Below are 18,629 nucleotides of genomic sequence, written 5' to 3' on the forward strand. Positions count from 1 at the left end.
GTTATTGAAAATGTGTATATGTGCGTATGTGTGTATATACGTATGTATGGATAGATAGAAACATATATGTGTATATATTTAAAAAAAAAAAAAAAAATTACACATAACAATAATGTAATTGCAAGGAGGTATTTCTGTAGTCTATTGATACTAGATAGTGGAAAAGGGGTGGGATTAAATAAGTTTATGCTTCTTCCTGCTCCTTTTTGAACATGGACGTTATTTGGAGTTGTGGTTGCTCGTTTTCCTTTTGTTTGCTTTGTTCATTTGTCTCTTTTAATTCTATTTTGTTTTATACTTTTTCAACATGTTCAAAATAAAGATTCAATCAATCAATCAAGATGAAGCTTAAGCTTGTATGCAGCTATATATATATGTACCCGCTTCTATGCTCGTGCTGCCTTCACTGCCAATCGTAATTAGCAGTTATCAACATATAAATACGTATTTTTGTATAGCTGTAACTGAATTTTCAGGGTAAAGCTTTATCAGAATATATTTTGATACCAAGCCTAGTCGTTCTCGTTGATGCCGAAATCGATTAGATGACTAAGTTTACACGAATTCAGCTTTTAACAATAATACAATGTTGAAATAGAGTATGAAATACTGAGCAGCTTCCCCGCCTTAAAATGATTTATTTGTAGCCCATATTATTCTCCTTCTTCTAAAGGGTTATATTAGTCTGCATTTTTCTGTAAAACTCTACGAACGTTTCAATCATTGGATATAGAGGGAATAACTCTTTAAACAGCACGTAGGCTAATCAGCTGACTTCAACTGCACGTAATCAGCTGACTTCAACAGAACTTCACACTTTCGCTTCTCCTTTTTCGCCACAACAGATAACTCGGTAACATATAAAAGGTAGGTCAGCAGAACTGCTGTTCAAGTCTGAGGTTACGTCTCATTTCTACTGTATCGAAGTGTACGGCGTCGTTTAGCGAGTATATACAAAATACGGAAATATCTCTAATAGTCTGTCTTTATTATCCAAGCAAACTGAAAACCATTTCGACTACATAGCCGAAAGGACGTAATTAGAAAGCTTTATCGGGAAAATTTTATTATTTACGTGATGAAACTGGTAATAAAAAGCAGACAAACACCGTGTGAACATCAGTATGAACCTAAGAACTGATCGGGGCCCGCTGTTGTTTTCCTGTCGGACTAACTCTACCCTGGTGATCATAGTACTTAGATAACACGTCATACAATTTAGTGCTATGAGGAAGTGAAACTAGCTGGGTTAAAAAGGACTACTGGAAGCATACAAGGCTGACAGGCACAGGCATCTCCTTTCCGGGGTGTCGGGGGGAGGTACTTAAAATATGAGCACATATTTTCAGCATATAACTATTTCAGTTTGCTTTCAGGAAAGAACACAAACTACTCACCCATCAGAACATCATCTTTTAGGTTTTGCACTTAGCAAAGTCAGTGACAACACTACTCGAATCCAAAGCCCTGGCACTGTACTTATCCTGCTCTCTTTTCACCTCCCTCTTTTGAGCACCAGTGTTATTTACAATCATCCATCTCAGTCATAGCTAGCTATCTTAATCAGATGATGGTGGAATGTATCGATTCAAACTGTATTCAAACAGTAGCAACAATGACGACTTTGACTGGCAAATAATATTGATTACAGCCGCTGGCAGTTCAATAAGGCCAGATTATTAGAAGGAATTAAATAAAGATTTGATTAGACTCCGATGGCTCCTCACAGAGTGAAATCTCAGTGGTGATAGGAATTGAGACAGGGCCCTCTGGTAGATGCTGGTGGTGGTGAAAATAAGATGGAGGCTTGGATGAAATGACATGTGTGAGGTGGGTTGCACATAGGTTTCTGCAAGGGAAAATCAAAGATGAGCAGTGTGATTTAAAATATGGTGCTTGGAGGGTAATTGGTTTTAAGAAGGTGGGCAGGAAGATGAACCTAATAATAATAATAATAATAATGGATTGGATTTATATAGCGCTTTTCAAGGCACCCAAAGCGCTTTACAATACCACTATTCATTCACTCTCACATTCATACACTGGTGGAGGCAAGCTACAGTTGTAGCCACAGCTGCCCTGGGGCAGATTGACAGAAGCGAGGCTGCCATATCGCGCCATCGGCCCCTCTGGCCAACACCAGTAGGCAAGTAGGGTAAAGTGTCTTGCCCAGGGACACAACGACCAGGACAGAGAGCCCAGGGATCGAACCTAATGAACCTCCTTAAATTATTTAACAACCCTGTTATGAGCAAGTCCTGATAATAATGGAACATGTTGGGTTTGTTTTTTTTGTAAAGGTAAAAACTGTCCTATGAGTCAGTCTGAGGAAAAAGATGAGGGACTGCTGCCCTCAAATGAGGAACATGGCAGCCAGGCAGACCTCGAGAGGTAAGATGGAAATCTCTTTCAACTCAAAATCCTCCGATTTAAAGTTTTGGATAATGTTTTGTTAGGTTGGGATTGGGTATTTTTGTTCTGTCCCTTGTTCTAAAAAAGCACATCCTTTACCTCTCAACTGGGCTCTTTTGGACATTTTAGAGACTGAATATAGATAATGTATATACTATTATGAATTTGATCATTCAGGGAACTATAGAAGGGATATTTGTACTTAGAAATGTAGGAAATAGTCAAAGCCAAATACTTGAAGTGATACTTTTTACTATTTTATATGGGTCCTTGGGTCCCATTCTGTCCCTTGTCCTTTTTTTTTTTTTTTTTTTTTTTTAGCAGAGTCCAATCTAGCCTTTCTATTCTTAAGGCTTATAAGTGGCTTGCACCTTGGAGTTGAACCCTCTGTATTCACTTTCACGTAGTCTTCTCTTTATGGTAGACTTTGATATTGATACACCTTCCTCACTTGTTCACTTGGTTGGTTGTTGTGAAAGGATTTCTCTTCACCATGGAAATGTGGTCTTCTGTAGATATCCAGGTCTTTTTGTGTTGCTGAGTTCACCCGTGTTTTATTTCTTTCTCAGCATGTACCAAACTGAAGACTCCTAATATTGTAGCAATTTCTTGGATGTCTCCAAAAGTTGATTCTGTTCATTTGGATATAGCTTTGTCAGCTACGTCCAGATGAACAGAATCAGCTTTTGGAGATTTACTTACCTGGATGATTGAGCATGCATCAAGGAATTTCTCAGATGGGTTTTTTCTGTTCTTAACTGGAATATGTTTCAGTAAACAGAAAACAAAACTTGAGTCAGTATCACAATATATATGAACCTAATTATATATAATGAATATTTCTGAAAGCTGGTGAATGGAATAAAATTTATTAAAAAAATGTTTATTTATATCATGAAAGATAAGAATGCAGTAAATCAACAGAGTTATATATTGTTTGATACTCCATGTCCAATATGCTCTAAAAATAATTCATTTTTTTCAGTAAAACTCTTCACATGGATGTTAAAGACATTACATTGGTTAGCAGTTAAACATGTTGGTAGCATTCTTGGACAGATGTATATAACCTCGACTTGCAAACTAGCTTTCTGTTGTCACATCTTGACATTTTCAGAGCACACACAAACCAGAGTACAAAAGTATAACCATAAACTGAATTAAAACATGAAGCATGTTGAAAAATAATATTCAAAGTAATATATAACAAAATATGAGTAGTAAGTAATAAATCACTTGGTGATCATGAAGTAAAACATCAAATCTCCAACATCCTAAACACTCTAAGGTATGAGGTCAGTACCTTTCCTCTAATATGTCTGGCTATGTATGGTAACTAGTACCACTTACCATTTTCCTGTCAGTGACTGAAGTCTATAGAACTCCCGTGCGACTTTTTTGTATGGTACATTTCTTTCAGGACTAAGCAGGAACATTCAAACTCAACTTCACAAAGCTGTGTATCCATGGAGAGCCAGAGATCCAGGGATTACCCGATTAGTTTCAACCAGCAAGAATCAGCTACAGAGTAAGTCAGCAAAGCAGTTTTAGCATAACTATGAAATTATTATTAAAAGATCTATGTTGTTTGCTTCTCTTGCCATCAACTGTGTCAGTCAGTAAGCACAGACTTCCTGAGGCAAGTGCCATGGGCTCCATTTAATGCTTTTTTTAAAAAAATGCATATTTGTTTTAATGTGTTCTGTCCCAAACTGAATATGTTGTGTTGTTCTGTTATGTATACAAATATGTCTCCTCTTTGTATGTAGAATAAATTTGTTCTATTATTCCTTTTTCTTTGTTTTAAACACTTTACAAAGCCAAAATCTAAACTTGCCTCTGTCTCAATATGTAATGACTTTTTGTTTTAATTTTCATGACTGTGGCTTACGGCTCATTCAAATCAGAAATCCATTATTTCGGAATATTTACTTGGATCAATCAAAAAATCAAATCAAGAAATAATGTATGGTACTCAATGTCTGAAAAGTATGTTCATTAATATTCCATACTGATTTTGACCTCCTATATCACAAATTACTGCATCAATACAGTGTGACCTGGAGGTGATTAGTGAGTGGCATTACTGATGTGTTATTTGACTCCTTAGCACTATAAGAGGGACATGATTTAGTAATCATCAATAATGAGTCATGTTGTGCCCACAGGGGTCACCAGACAGTGTCAGAGGGGTCCACCTATCATCAGACAGACTTGGACTCCATATTTTTGTACCAAACTGTAGATTTTGTCACTCCTAATCTTGTAGCAATTTCTCGGATGGCTTTTTTTTTTTAATCAGTTTTCACTCCTTAAAGATGGTTTGTTAACCTGAATGGAGAATTCCTTTGACAGCATGTTCTGTTCACAGCAAAATCTTCCAAATGCAAGCGCTACGGCTCAAATCAACTCCAGGCCTTTTATCTCCCTAACTGATCCTACATGACATAACGAAGGAATTGCCCATCCATGCCCATGAAATAGCCTTTGAGTCAATTGTCCAATTATTTTTGTTCCTTTTAAAAAGAATGTGGCACATGGTAAGGAGCTGAAACTCCTAAATCCTTCTTCCAATTTGAATGTGGATACCCTCAAATGAAAGCTGAGAGTCTACACTTTCTGTTCATGTTTATTATATAACTACAACTGGGATATGTTTCAGTAAACAGAAAACAAAACTTGTGCCAGTATCCAAATAAATATTGGCCTAACTGTATATGGTGAATATTTCTGAAAGCCATTGAATGGAATTAAATTGATTAAAAATTTTAAAAACATTGTTTATTTATATTGTGATGGACTGAGCTGAAAAAGCAGGAGGAGTCACAGGAATTATTAGAAAAATAGGGTTTCTGTTTATTTAACCCAAAAAAATCATATTTACAAAAGTAATAAATGTTGAGCTCATAAAAGACAACAGGGTTGCAACACTCACTTGTTGAAGGTTGGATGATTCCAAGAGACAGCATGAGGTCCACCTCCTCCTTTAGCTCCACCAGGAAGTGTTCTGGTATCCTGTAACTCAAACGCTTCACAGCTGCATCAGGTCTTAAAACAATGTCATGCTCCACCAGACTTGTGGAGCATGACATTGCTGGAGCATAACTAGTAACACTTATCCTTTGAATTTTTTGTGTTGTCCATTTCTTTCAGGACTAAGCAGGAACAATTAAACTCAACTTCACAAAGCTGTGTATCCATGGAGAGTCAGAGATCCAGGGATTACCCGATTAGTTTCAACCAACAAGAATCAGCTACAGAGTAAGTCAGCAGAGCAGTTTTTAGCATAACTGTGAGATCGGTATTAAGATCTATGTTGTTTGCTTCTCTTGCCATCAAGTGTGTCAGTCAGTAAGCACAGACTTCCTGAGGCAAGTACCATGGGCTCCATTTAATGTAGCTTCTATTATTTTTTTTTAAATGCACATTTGTTTTAATGTGTTTTGTCCCAAACCAAAAATGTTGTGTTGTTATGTAACGTATACAAATATGTCTCCTCTTTGTATACAGAATAATTTTGTTCTCTTATTCCTTTTTCTTTGTTTTAAATACTTTATCTAATCTAAACTTACGTAATGACCTTTTTGTTTTAATTTTCATGACTGTGGCTTACGGCTCATTCAAATCAGAAATCTATTATTCCGGAATATTTACTTGGATCAATCAAAAAATTCAAATCAAGACATAACGTATATTACTTAACATCTGAAAAGTATGTTCATTAACATTCCATACGGATTTCCATCTTCTTTACCACAAAATACTGCATCAATACAGTGTGACCTGGAGGTGATTAGTGAGTGGCATTACTGATGTGTTATTTGACTCCCTAGCAGTAAACCTGATGCAGTTCCCTAGCAATAATTTTAGTCATGTTTTGCCCACAGAGGTCACCAGACGGTGTCAGAGGGGTCCACCCATCATCAGACAGACCTGGACTCCATATTTCTGGTTAGTAACTGTATAAGCAACCCTCTGTAAATAAATAAAAGAAACCGAGTACTTTAACTGGTCTAGTTCACCAAAACATATTTTGAGTGTATTCTGAGAGTGTGTGGTGGAGGTCCTGATCCAGGAAATCTTCAACTTCCGCATTTTGCAGAACACTGAGAAAAACTGGGGACATTCAGTCCATATGAACTATCTTCCACGCTTCTACTGCTGAGTCAGCAGTAGGAAACTGGCTGTGGCCTATTGTGGTGGCACTTACACAACCAGATGGTTGACACTTCATGTAATGTAATGTGGGCTCCTTCTGGAGGGGGGGGGGGGGGGGGGGGGGGGACTGAATGAGTTTAACCCTGAGTTCCTGAAGTCTTAGGATGTTGTTGGGCCATCTTGATTGACATAGCTGAACCTTTCAGGATCACATCTTTTTTTTTGATGTTGCCCTTTTGGTGTCATCAAGTATTGACCTCTACTTGAAACTCATTATGAAATGGCTGGAATGAGAATTTGCACCAAGTCTAAAGCAGTGTTTCTTATTAAGGGTTTAAGGGGGAAAGTGTCCACTCCAAATTGGGGAGGAGCTGTTTCCCCAAGTGGTGGAATTCAGGTATCTTGGGTTTTGTTTATGGGGGGAAAAGTACAGAGTGGGATTGACAAATGGCTTGGCACAGGGTCTGCAGTGTTTTGCACCAGTCTGTTGTGGTAAAGAAAGAACTGAGGTGAAACTATTTAGCATTTTATACCATCAACTTTACAAACAAACTAAAAGAATAAAAGAATATGTACATGTGGGTGGAATGAGTTTGTATACATGGCTCTTCCCTAGATTTAGAAAGAAGATAGAAAGGAGTCAACTGAAGGTACATAATAATACATTTTGGACAGTGGTCTGTGAAATGAAGAATCAAAGCTTTTGACAGAGATACATTTCTGCTTTTGAAACTGAAATTTTATTGTATTACAGGTTGTTGAGGAGAACATTGTTACTTTTGTGAAAAATGAGCTGAAGACATTCCGTAAATTGCTGAGTCCAGATTACCCAAAATGCTTGGAGAGTCAAGCTAAGGAGGAGGAGATAAATAATAGTGAAGATGAAGACCAGATATGGAGGAGCAGAGAGGCTTTTCTGAAAATCACACTGCAGGTCATGAGACGAATGAAACATGGAGAGCTGGCTGACTCTCTGCAAAACAGTAAGAGGTTTTTAATACAGTAGATGAAGCAAAACAAACATACAAGCCAAAACAATTAAAATCTGAGGTGCTGAAAATCTTCTATACAAAACATTACATCTTTAAAGGTCTTCTTAGCTATGCATACTATCCAAGAGTATATCAAGAGTTTCTGTCTGGGTAGTAGAAATCACATTTTTTTCTATTAGTAAAATTCTTTACTGAATCACCCAGTGAGTGATTCAGTAGTGACAATAAGTTGATTATTTTGCTTATAAAATTTTGGATTATTTCAATATCACATGTGTATAAAATTAACATGTGGACCAAAATCCCCCAAAAGAAAGGATTTTCTACCATCACATTAAGAGATAAATGTGGCTTTGTTTGTGTCATTTTTTTATTATTTTTCTGTCACCTAATTTGTCTTTGGTTTAAAGTAGGGAAATTGAGATACCTGTACCATGATCTAATTTAATACAATTTATCATTTTTCTTGTTAGGAGCTTCTGGGGCCATGTGTCCATATAAACTCAAATCAAGTCTAAAGAAGAAGTTTCAGTGTGTGTTTGAGGGGATTGCCAAAGCAGGAAATCCAACTCTTCTGAATCAGATCTACACAGAGCTCTATATCACAGAGTGGAGATTTACAGAGGTCAACTCTGAGCATGAAGTCAGACAGATTGAAGCAGCATCCAGGAAATCAGATGGAATTGAACCAAAAATCAAACAAGAAGACATATTTAAACTCTCTACTGAAAAAGATGAACCAATTAGAACAGTCATGACAATGGGAGTGGCTGGCATGGGGAAAACAGTTTTAACACAGAAGTTTGCTTTGGACTGGGCTGAAGGCAAAGTCAACCAGCATATCCAATTCATATTTCTATTTTCCTTCAGAGAGCTGAATGTGCTGAGAGAGAAAAGGTTTAGTTTGGTGGAACTTGTTAATCACTTCTTTCCTGAAATGAAAGAAGAAGGAATCTGCAGGTTCCAGGATTTTAGGGTTTTGTTTATCTTTGATGGTTTGGATGAGTCTCAACTTTCACTGGACTTCCACAAAACTGATATCCTGACTGATGTTACAGAGTCCACCTCATTGGATGTGCTACTGACAAACATCATAAGTGGAAACTTGCTTTCCTCTGCTCGTGTCTGGATAACCACACGACCTGCAGCAGCCAATCAGATCCCACCTGAGTACGTAGACATGGTGACAGAGGTTAGAGGTTTCAACGACATGGAGAAGGAGGAATATTTCCACAAGAGATTTAGTGAAGAAGAGCAGAGAAGCAGAATTATTTCCCATATCAAAAGGTCACGAAGCCTTCACATCATGTGCCACATCCCTGTCTTCTGCTGGATCTCTGCTACAGTTCTGGAGAAGGTATTAAAAACAGAAGAAGGAGGAGAGCTGCCCAAGACCCTAACTGAGATGTATATTCACTTTCTGGTGGTTCAGTGCAAACTGAAGAACATCAAGTATGATGGAGGAGCGGTGACAGATTCACACTGGACTCCAGAGACCAGAAAGATGATCGAGTCATTGGCAGAACTGGCATATAAGCAGCTGCACAAAGGAAACCTGATCTTTTATGAATCAGATCTGACAGAGGGTGGCACTGATATCAGAGCAGCCTCTTGGTACTCAGGAGTATTCACACAAGTTTTTCAAGAGGAAAGTGGATTGTACCAAGACAAGATGTTCTCCTTTGTTCATCTGAGTGTTCAGGAGTTTCTTGCTGCTCTTCATGTTTATCTGACATTTTTCAATTCTGGAGTCAATTTGATGTCAGAAGGAACTTCAGTGTGGTCCAGACTGTTTAAAGCCAAACCTGATTCACTATCTCTCTACCAGAGTGCTGTAGACCAGGCCTTACAGAGTCCAAATGGACACCTGGACCTATTCCTGCGCTTCCTCCTTGGTTTATCTTTGGAGAACAATCAGAGACTGCTACATGGTTTAGTGAAAGAGACAGAAAGCAGCTCACTGACCAATCACAAAACAGTCCAGTACATCAAGAGTAAGATCAGTTCCACTTCCTGTCCAGAGAAGAGCATCAACCTGTTTCATTGTCTGAATGAGCTAAATGATCATTCTCTAACAGAAGAAATACAACAACACTTGAGCTCAGGACGTTTGCCCATAGATAAACTGTCTACTTCTCATTGGTCAGCTTTGGTCTTCATCTTACTGTCATCAGAAGAAGAGCTGAATGTGTTTGACTTAAATAAATACTCCACTTCAGAGGAGGTTCTTCTGAGGCTGCTGCCAGTGGTCAAAGCATATACTAAAGCTGTGTAGGTTAAAATACCTGTATAAATCAAATGTATAAAGGTGTATAAAAAGATCTGTCAGTTCAAATACTTTTTGTTGCAAATACTTTTAGGGTGAGTTGTCATGACCTGTCAGAGAGAAGTTTGAAGCCTCTGGCCTCAGTTCTTAGCTCCCAGTCTTCCAGTCTGAGAAAACTAGACCTGAATTACAACAACGTACAGGATTCCGGAGTGAAGCTGCTATGTGAAGGATTACAGAGTCCACACTGCAAACTGGAAACACTCAGGTTAGGATTAAAAGAATCAAATAGTTATTTAAAACCTACTTTAGCATTAATACATGTCATCAAATGTGTAATCAGTAATATAATTTCTTTATTATAACGGACTATTATCAGATTAAAACATGTATGTATTTATTTATTTATTTATTTATTTGCAATAACTGGCTCTTTAACAGGGTCCACTGTTGTTAATGGTGCTAATGTAATAATATGTGTGATTCTATAATAACTGTAACTTAACAAAATATCTTTCAAATGCTTATCTTTTTTTTTTTTGCAGTAGTAGAAAACGGCTGCATATTAAGGACAATGAGTTGTTGTCATCACACTATTTTGTTACTTGTTCCTTTTTTTAGTCTTTGTTGCTGCAACCTGTCAGGAAAAAGCTGTGAGGCACTGGCTTCTGTTCTCGGCTCCAAGCCCTCCAGTCTGAGAGAGCTGGACCTGAGTAACAATAACTTGGAGGATTCAGCTGTGATGCTGCTCTGTGAAGGACTAAAAAGCCCAGAATGCAGACTGGAAACTCTCAGGTCAGGATACAGCCATTTGTTCAGCCTCTTTAAAAATGATCTAGGCAGAAAAAAAAAAATCATATTTTCATATGTCCCCCCCCCCCCCCCCCTTTTTTTTTTTTTCTTTTTTTTCATCAAACCTTTCAGGCCAGTATCAAGGGGTCACCTTTTCAGTTATTGCAGGCAAAATTCAGGAAAAGATAGTGAATGCACAGGTTCATAGACACCTCACTGGTAATAACTTGTATGAACAGTTTCAGTCTGGCTTCCATTCATTTCATAGTACAGAAACAACTCTAGTAAAAATAACAAATGATCTTCTGTTTGCAGCTGACTGGAGTCACAGTGAGACAGCAGCTTTTGATACTGTCTCTCACCACATCCTTCTTCATAGATTAGCATCTATTAGGATCAATGGTACAGCACTCGCCTGGTTTACCTTTATACTTTCAAGCTTTTAAAAAAAAAAAAAAAATTCATTTACCTTATGTTTTTTGTACTATTGTAAGGTGACCTTGAGGGTCTTTAAAGGCGCCTATAAATAAAATGTATTATTATTACTACTACTACTACTACTAATATGATTATTATTATGCCCTGACTAGGGGGCCAGAACACAACACGGGATAGGCGTCCACTTACCAAACCCAAGCAGCCACAACAAACAAGTTATCTGCATAAACCAATGTTGTATTTATTATTCAGCAAATTAACAGGAATCATGTCAGGATTATTAAATCCTCACGGTGAGTTAAGGACAAAACAACAAAACAGAACACAAGCTCAGAAAACCTGAAAGTATCAAATCAACAACATAGTCTTAACTCCAGAAGGTTAAACGTTAACAAAAATAAATGGTGGCTCAACCCTACCCACTCCTTCCCATATGGAAAAGATATATATAAATCTTATAAAGTTTGTATCTGTCTTGTGTGAAACTTGTATGAAAAGCATACAAGAGTGAAAACAGATGTAAGATCCCTTGAAAAATTATATAAATGAAACTTGTATGTTTTGGATACTTACTAAAACAATATATGAAAGTAATGAGAAAGTGGCCACTTTCATGAGTAAATCATATAAGCCTTATATGATTCACTTTATGAAGTAGGCCACATCTTATGCAAGTCTTTTATAAGTTTTTACTATTTCTTTTCCATATGGGTTATCAGTCTTACATAAGAGATTTTCTCACTCACTACGTGCTTATACACCTCTCTGCATTTAGTTATTAGTTATTGTTAATCTCTGGCTTTCTTCATGTCTTTTGTCCTGTCTTCCTCCCCCCTCACACCAGCAGATGGCCCTGCCCCTCCCTGAGCCTGGTTCTGGTGGAGGTTTCTTCCTGTTAAAAGGGAGTTTTTCCTTCCCACTGTCACCAAAGCACTTGCTCATATCACTTAGTCATGATTGTTTGGGTTTTCTCTGTTGTATTATTGTAGGGTCTACCTTACAATATAAACCGTTGTGATTTGGCATTGTATAATTAAAATTCAGTTGAATTGAAATGAAGTCAAATAAAGAGACTGATTAAGTGCAATTGAAAGTCAATATTTGGTGTGACCACCTTTTTTTGTTTAAAATAGCCTGAACTGTCTTTTGCAGGTTTTCTTATAATTTCTTTAAGTAGTTTTAAGGAATAGTTCCTCTGGCTTCTTGAAGAACATTCAAAGCTCTTCCTTGTGTTAGTCTTGACACTTTTTTGCTGTTTAGACTTCAGAAATCTCTGTGTGTTTTTTGTGTGTGTAGGCTGTCAGGATGTCTGATCACAAAGAAAGGCTGTGCTTCGGTGGCTTCTGCTCTAAATTCTAACCCAGCTCACCTGAAATTGTTGGATCTGAGTTACAATCATCCAGGAGAATCTGGAGTTAAGCTGCTCTCTGCTGGAAGAGAGAATTCAAACTGGGCACTGAATGATCTCAGGTATGAATAGACCAAGGTGTAAATTGATTTTCTTTAAAATATTTCAGAAAAAACAAACATAAAAATGAAACCAGACTAATTTCTAAGCAACTAAAATTAATTTCTCTTAATGTTATGATTACAAAAAACAACAACTTTGTCCACATCAATCCTTGTTAATTGCTGTTAATTGCTTTTTCAATACCCACCAGGGTTGAACCCCGTGGATCACAGTTCATAAAACCTGTTCTGCAGAAGTGTAAGTATGCTCTTTTTTTCTTTTTTTTTTTCATTAAATAAAATTACAGCACTGGTTGTTAGTGTTAAGTGTTAACAGTCTTCAGGTCATTTCATTTATGTAATTTTGTGGTATTCAACCTACTATCATGGAACTAATTTAACTAATTTCTAACCAAAGACGCAGTGAGTTTATTTCTATAATGTACCACTGCAGTTTACCAGCATCACAAACAACCAGGGCAAAAACTCAGAGCTTTTTGCCCTGATTTGATATGATATACTAACGAACAAGCTTTTCAAGTCAACATCATATATCTTTTTTTTAAATATATATTTTTATATACAGTGGAACCCCGACTTACGAATACCCTATTTAACGAAAAATTCAAGTTAGGAAGGCACTGAATGGCAGTATTTCTGCCCGTGTTACAGCAAAATGCCCGAGTAATGAAAGCCACTGGCTCTGATTGGCTGAGCCTACAATGCCCACAATGCCTTCTGAATCATGTGACAACCCCTTGGCTTTCGTACTTGTGCTTCGCTGTTCCACTTGAACGACATATTGTTGTTCTAGTTAGCAATTAGCCTATAGCCTGTCATTCAGCATTGCCTCACTCAAAAGACGCGATAGGTGCTTCGACTTATGAAAATTTTAGACTTACGAAAGACCCTCCGGAATGAATTAATTTCGTAAGTCGGGGTTCCACTGTATATTTTTTTATTTTTTTATTTTTTTTCCATTTTCACAAATAGTACATAATTACATAACATAATAAAGTGTACAGTTCAGAGCCAAAAAAAAACAAACAAACACCCCCCCCCCCCAAAAAAAAAACCCCAACAACAAATCAATAAACAAACAACCCCAAAACAAAGCAAAAAGAAAAACAAACAGACTGAGAACTAAGCACAAAACAAAACACCAGCTCAGATCCATCTAAAAGATAAATAAAGAATACAATACAGTACCTGTGGTCCCAGTAGACCGTTTGAATATTCAAGAGAATCCTTGTAGCATAATATTAGAGACATCAGGTTCCACACCTTGAAGAATTGGCCTGTTTTTGACTGCAGTACACATGTAAGATATTCCAATGGCACTAGGTCCAAAACTACTCTTTGCTAACCTTTAATAGCAGGTGTTTTTTCATTAATCCTTTGGAGTAGAATATTCTTCCTCGTCGCATAGGTGAGAATACAATACAACCTCCTATTATTCTTTGATATTAAATGCCGGCTGGGGAGGCCCAGTATGAGCGACAGAGGGTCCATCTCTAATTCACAGCCCAAAATCTTCTCCATTTCAGATAACACATTAGACCAATATTCTTGCAATTTCAAACATGACCAGAAGCTGTGAGTTTCTGTCTTGCATTTGAGGCACATGGGTGAAAGGGTAGGATTATGTTGATGTCTGCGAAATATGGATATATACATTCTCTGTATGATTTTTAACTGTATTGCTTTGGTACAATTACAAACTGAGATTGATTTGGCATAACTCCAGACATCTTTCCACTCTTCATCATCAATTGTTATACCTAACTCCTTTTTCTATGTGCCTTTAAGCCTCTGTGACATCACTGACGGTACAGAATATAAAGCCTTATAAAATATCTTCACAGGTACCTCTTTATCTGTTAAAAATAATAATTTCTCATCAGGAGAGACTTCATGACTCTCACTGAAGTTAGTACTGTGCAAGATATAATGCCTTATCTGTAAATAACAGAAAAAGCCATGTTTGGGGAGAGAATATTTCTCAACCATTTGGTCAAATGGCATAACCACATTGTCGGAGAATAAGTCCCTCAGTCTGTGAATTCCTTTGTTCTTCCATTCGTTAAAACCTACATCGAACATCCCCGGTTGAAAGTCAAGATTATTCATATGTTATATGTAACATAATGTTAATTTCAACCTTCCCTCAATTCAACATACTGACCGCCAGGCCTTAAGTGTATTAAGTGTGATTGGATTATCACAGCTCGATCTAATATCTTTAAAGTTCTTAAAGAACAGTAAGTCCCTTAATGGATACTTTGAAATAGAGGTTTCAATCTCCAACCAGATAGAGTATGAATTATTTGTAACCCAGTCATGAATATAGCACATGTGAGTACTCAATTGATATATTCTAATTTTTGGTCAATCTAGACCCCTTACTGAATCTGGGAGCTGTACTGTAGCCATCTTAAGCTTTGGTCTGCGTTTGCTCCATATAAAAGAGCTTAGCCAGCCATTCAGATGCTTCATCACCCTATTTCAAAATATAACTGGAATCCTTTGAACAGGATAATAACAGTCGAGGCAAAATATTAATCTTAACCAAAGCTATACGTCCTAGCCAGGAAACAGGTAGGTAGTTCCATCTCTCCAAATCCTGCTTTACTTTCTCGAACAGAGGGACAAAATTTGCTTTATACATTTGTTTAAATTTTGGAGTTATAAATATCCCTAAGTATACAAAACCTGTGGTGGACCGCTTGAAGGGGAAAGAAAACAGTCCAGTTGGCACTGAATTAGGGCTCCCAATTGGCATAGCCTTAAGTAAAACCAGTATTGATGTCCCTGGATCAGAAATAAATATTAAAACATCATCTGCATATAAACTGATCTTATGCTCATAATCGATTCGCAGGCCCCATACATTAGGTGCTGTCCTTATCGCCTTGGCTAACGGTTCGATGGCAATGGCAATAGCAAACAAAAGAGGTGACAGTGGGCAGCCTTGCCTCGTTCCTCTAAACAATGGGAAACTATCTGATTTCAGTCCATTAGACAAAATGGGCATTGGGCATCTTTCTTTGCCTTTAGACAATAATTCTGATGGCAAAAGAGCCAAACGGGACAGGCAACAAAAAAAAAAAAAAAAAAAAGACAAAATGGACACCTGAGGATTATCATACAAAATTTTTACCCACTTAATGAAATTATCACCAAGACTGAATTTATTTAAAGTGTAAAATAACTAAGTCCATTCTATCCGGTCAAAAGCTTTTTCAGCATCCCTAGAAAGCACCAAACCACCCATGTTCCTTTGCTGAGCAGCTTAATTAGATTGAGAAGGCGCCTGACATTATTACAGGAATTACGGCCTTTTATAAAGCCTGTTTGATCTTCTTTAATAATTACAGGCAGGATAATTTCGAGTCGGGTAGCTAATATTTTAGAAAGTATCTTCCGGTCCACATTTAGAAGAGCTATCAGTCTATAAGGTGAACAAGACTTTGCACACTTCCCCTTCTTCAAAATAAGAGATATTAGCTTCCCTTAAAGTCTGAGGTAATCTATTATGCAATAACGAATAATTAAACATATTAAGTAATGGGTATTAACAGCTTACTAAATTAATATAAATAAAATAAAATATAAAATTCCCTACTAAAACATCAGGTCCTGGGGTTTTTCCGTTCTTTAAAGTTTTTACAGCGTTTAGTACTTCCTTTCTAGAAATGGGAGCATTAAGGGTGGTCTGTTGTTTTGTTGCTATGGTAGGCAGATTGAGCCTGAAGAAGAAAAACTTGTGTTTCTCACAGAAAATCATTAATCTAATAAACTTAAGAGATGTATTTCAACAGACATTTATGGTATGTGAGAGAGGCAAAGCTAGAGGGAAGAGAGGAAAAAAATATATAAATATAATAAATGTTTATGAATGTGAATAAAAGCCTGAGACTCTGCAAATCCATTGTAAAAAGTAACTTGTTGGCAATACCCAAAATAAGATGCATCCTTATGTGGGCTGTATTAAGCTTATTCTGATAAAATCTCCACCTTATACAGCAAAAGTATTAACCCTGGAAGCAGAAACATTCTTAACCACATGAGATATACTTCTTTATGTTGTTAAACAGAGAACAATTAACAGTAAACCTTTCCACATCTTAGCAAACCTTTTTTTTTGTGATTTATGCAAGGAACTGTTTTTAAATGTTTCTTCAATCAATTTGGGAATATTGACAGTTATATCTAAAATCGGACCAGCAATATATCCAGATGTGTGTCAATCTGTTCTCTCCATCTGTTTGTGTATGACCAACTTAAAAATTTGGGATCTGAAGTTTGACACTATGTGGTTGGTTCTAATATTTTAGCTAATAGTTGCTTTCTGTTCATAACGTTTCATAACAATCCCAACGAATGCATGCGTTATAGTTTTCATGTCTGCCTGTGTTTGATTGGGTTTAAAGCAAATGCAGACATTCACATGCTTGATCATTTTTTGTAACTGCATGGACTCATCCTCTGAGTTCAAGGAACAACTCTGTATTCAAACCCATGACAAAGTATAATTACCACTTGAATTGTGAAAATCTTACGCTAGCCCTTAATTGAAAGTAATTTCAGCTTTTTCCTAAAACCAAGTCTTAACCTTCAAACAGGCCTTTGACTCCCTGGAGATGATTTAAAAGTAAATCGGTAAAGTGCACCTAAAAAAGCACGTGTTGCAATCTCCCCAAATTGAAACAGCATCTAAGTTAGAGGAAGACAATAAACTGCTGTTCTGCTTTATCTTTCCTTCAGATGCCCGTAAACTCACACTGGACCCAAACACTGCAAACAAAAACCTTGTAATGTCAAACAACAACAGAAAAGTGGCAATGGGTAGACAGAAGCAGTCATATCCTGATCACCCAGAGAGGTTTGACTACTGGAAACAAGTGCTGTGTACAGAGGGTCTGTCTGGTTGTTGTTATTGGGAGGTTGAATGGGAAGGACATATTTACTTAGGAGTGACGTACAAAGGAATCCAGAGGAAGGGGCAAGGGGATGACAGCTGTCTTGGATGCAATGATCAGTCCTGGACCCTGATGTGCTCTAATGGTGGTTACTCTTGCCAACATGGTAACAAAAGAAGATCCATCCGTACAACTGCTACCAGCAGAACAGGGGTATACCTGGACTGGCATGCCGGCACTCTGTCCTTCTTTAATGTCTCCTCTGGCAAACTGATCCACCTCCAGACCTTCCATAATGAATTCAAGGAGCCAGTCTACCCTGCTTTCAGGGTCAGGACTGATCCATTTAACTCATCGCTGGCTTTGTGTTAGATAAATCTTTAAATCTGTTTGGAACTCATCTTAGATGCAGTAGGGCGACAGATCAGGGCCTTAGTTTAAAGTCACCAATGCTTTTCCAGTAGCTGACCATTCAGCAAGTCTGAGTAATTAATCAAAGAGGCCTGCTCTGGCACAGAAGTCTCAAGCAGTTGAGTCTAGCTAGGGTTAGGTCAGGCTAGTTCAAGTTAGCTGGCCCACCATTCACAATTCACAGCCTGAAGTTTAGCTGGCTTGTGGGAACATTCATGAAGTGAATGTTTGGCTTGGAGCTGGCTGCGGTGCAGGACCTTCGAGAGGCTGGACAGCAGCATCTTCATCACTCAGTACGGTGGCGATGAGGTTAGAGCACTGGGCAGCTTGACTTTGGCTGGCTGTGCAAGTGTGGAACTTGCTGGCTCCAGCAGCGAAAATGTGGAGTTCGACTCTTGAGGTGTGGGTACGAAATTTACAAAGTCAGCCATTTATTCAATGATGTTTCCTTGTATATTTTGCAAAATTATCAGAATTCTGAACTTCAAAAAAGTAATAAATAAATTGAGGAAAAAAAAATCTAAATTGCGAGATTATTCACTCAACCATAGCGAGACTGTAAATTTTGTACAAGTTGCACGAAGTTTCTGTAAATATACTGTAACTGTTACAATGTAAACCTCTCTTAATTTCATTAGTTGTATGGAAAGTAAAAAAGGCAGTAGGCTTTGTTTTATTTAACCTATTATGACTTCCAAATGTCAACAAAGAATGTTCAGAAAAAGTTTCTTGAACATTTTTCACAATATTTTATTGTGAGCATGTAAAGATTTAGCAAAATGGTAATGT

The 18,629-nt window shown here is 37.4% G+C and overlaps 1 protein-coding gene across 1 annotated transcript; it reads left to right on the forward strand.

Moving 5' to 3' along the window:
• Nucleotides 1-782: 782 nt before the first annotated feature.
• LOC309718129 (NACHT, LRR and PYD domains-containing protein 3-like) lies at nucleotides 783-18,583 on the forward strand. The gene is made up of 12 exons (XM_082553143.1): nucleotides 783-867; nucleotides 2,301-2,391; nucleotides 3,833-3,940; nucleotides 5,566-5,673; nucleotides 6,300-6,363; nucleotides 7,325-7,553; nucleotides 8,036-9,833; nucleotides 9,923-10,096; nucleotides 10,450-10,623; nucleotides 12,355-12,528; nucleotides 12,720-12,766; nucleotides 17,275-18,583. The coding sequence occupies exons 2-12, from the start codon at nucleotides 2,315-2,317 to the stop codon at nucleotides 17,799-17,801; spliced, it is 3,480 nt and encodes a 1,159-aa protein (XP_082409269.1). The 5' UTR covers nucleotides 783-867; nucleotides 2,301-2,314; the 3' UTR covers nucleotides 17,802-18,583.
• The last annotated feature ends 46 nt before the right edge of the window (nucleotides 18,584-18,629 follow it).

This window comes from Aulonocara stuartgranti (assembly GCF_965226115.1).
Source record: "Aulonocara stuartgranti genome assembly, chromosome: 11".
In the NCBI taxonomy this organism is placed as follows: Eukaryota; Metazoa; Chordata; class Actinopteri; order Cichliformes; family Cichlidae; genus Aulonocara; species Aulonocara stuartgranti.

Coding starts and splice junctions, on each gene's coding strand:
- LOC309718129 (XM_082553143.1), top strand. CDS start 2,315: ATGAGTCAGTCTGAGGAAAAAGATGAGGGACTGCTGCCCTCAAATGAG. Junction 10,097..10,449: donor TGCAAACTGGAAACACTCAG/GTTAGGATTAAA, acceptor TCCTTTTTTTAG/TCTTTGTTGCTGCAACCTGT. Junction 10,624..12,354: donor TGCAGACTGGAAACTCTCAG/GTCAGGATACAG, acceptor TTGTGTGTGTAG/GCTGTCAGGATGTCTGATCA.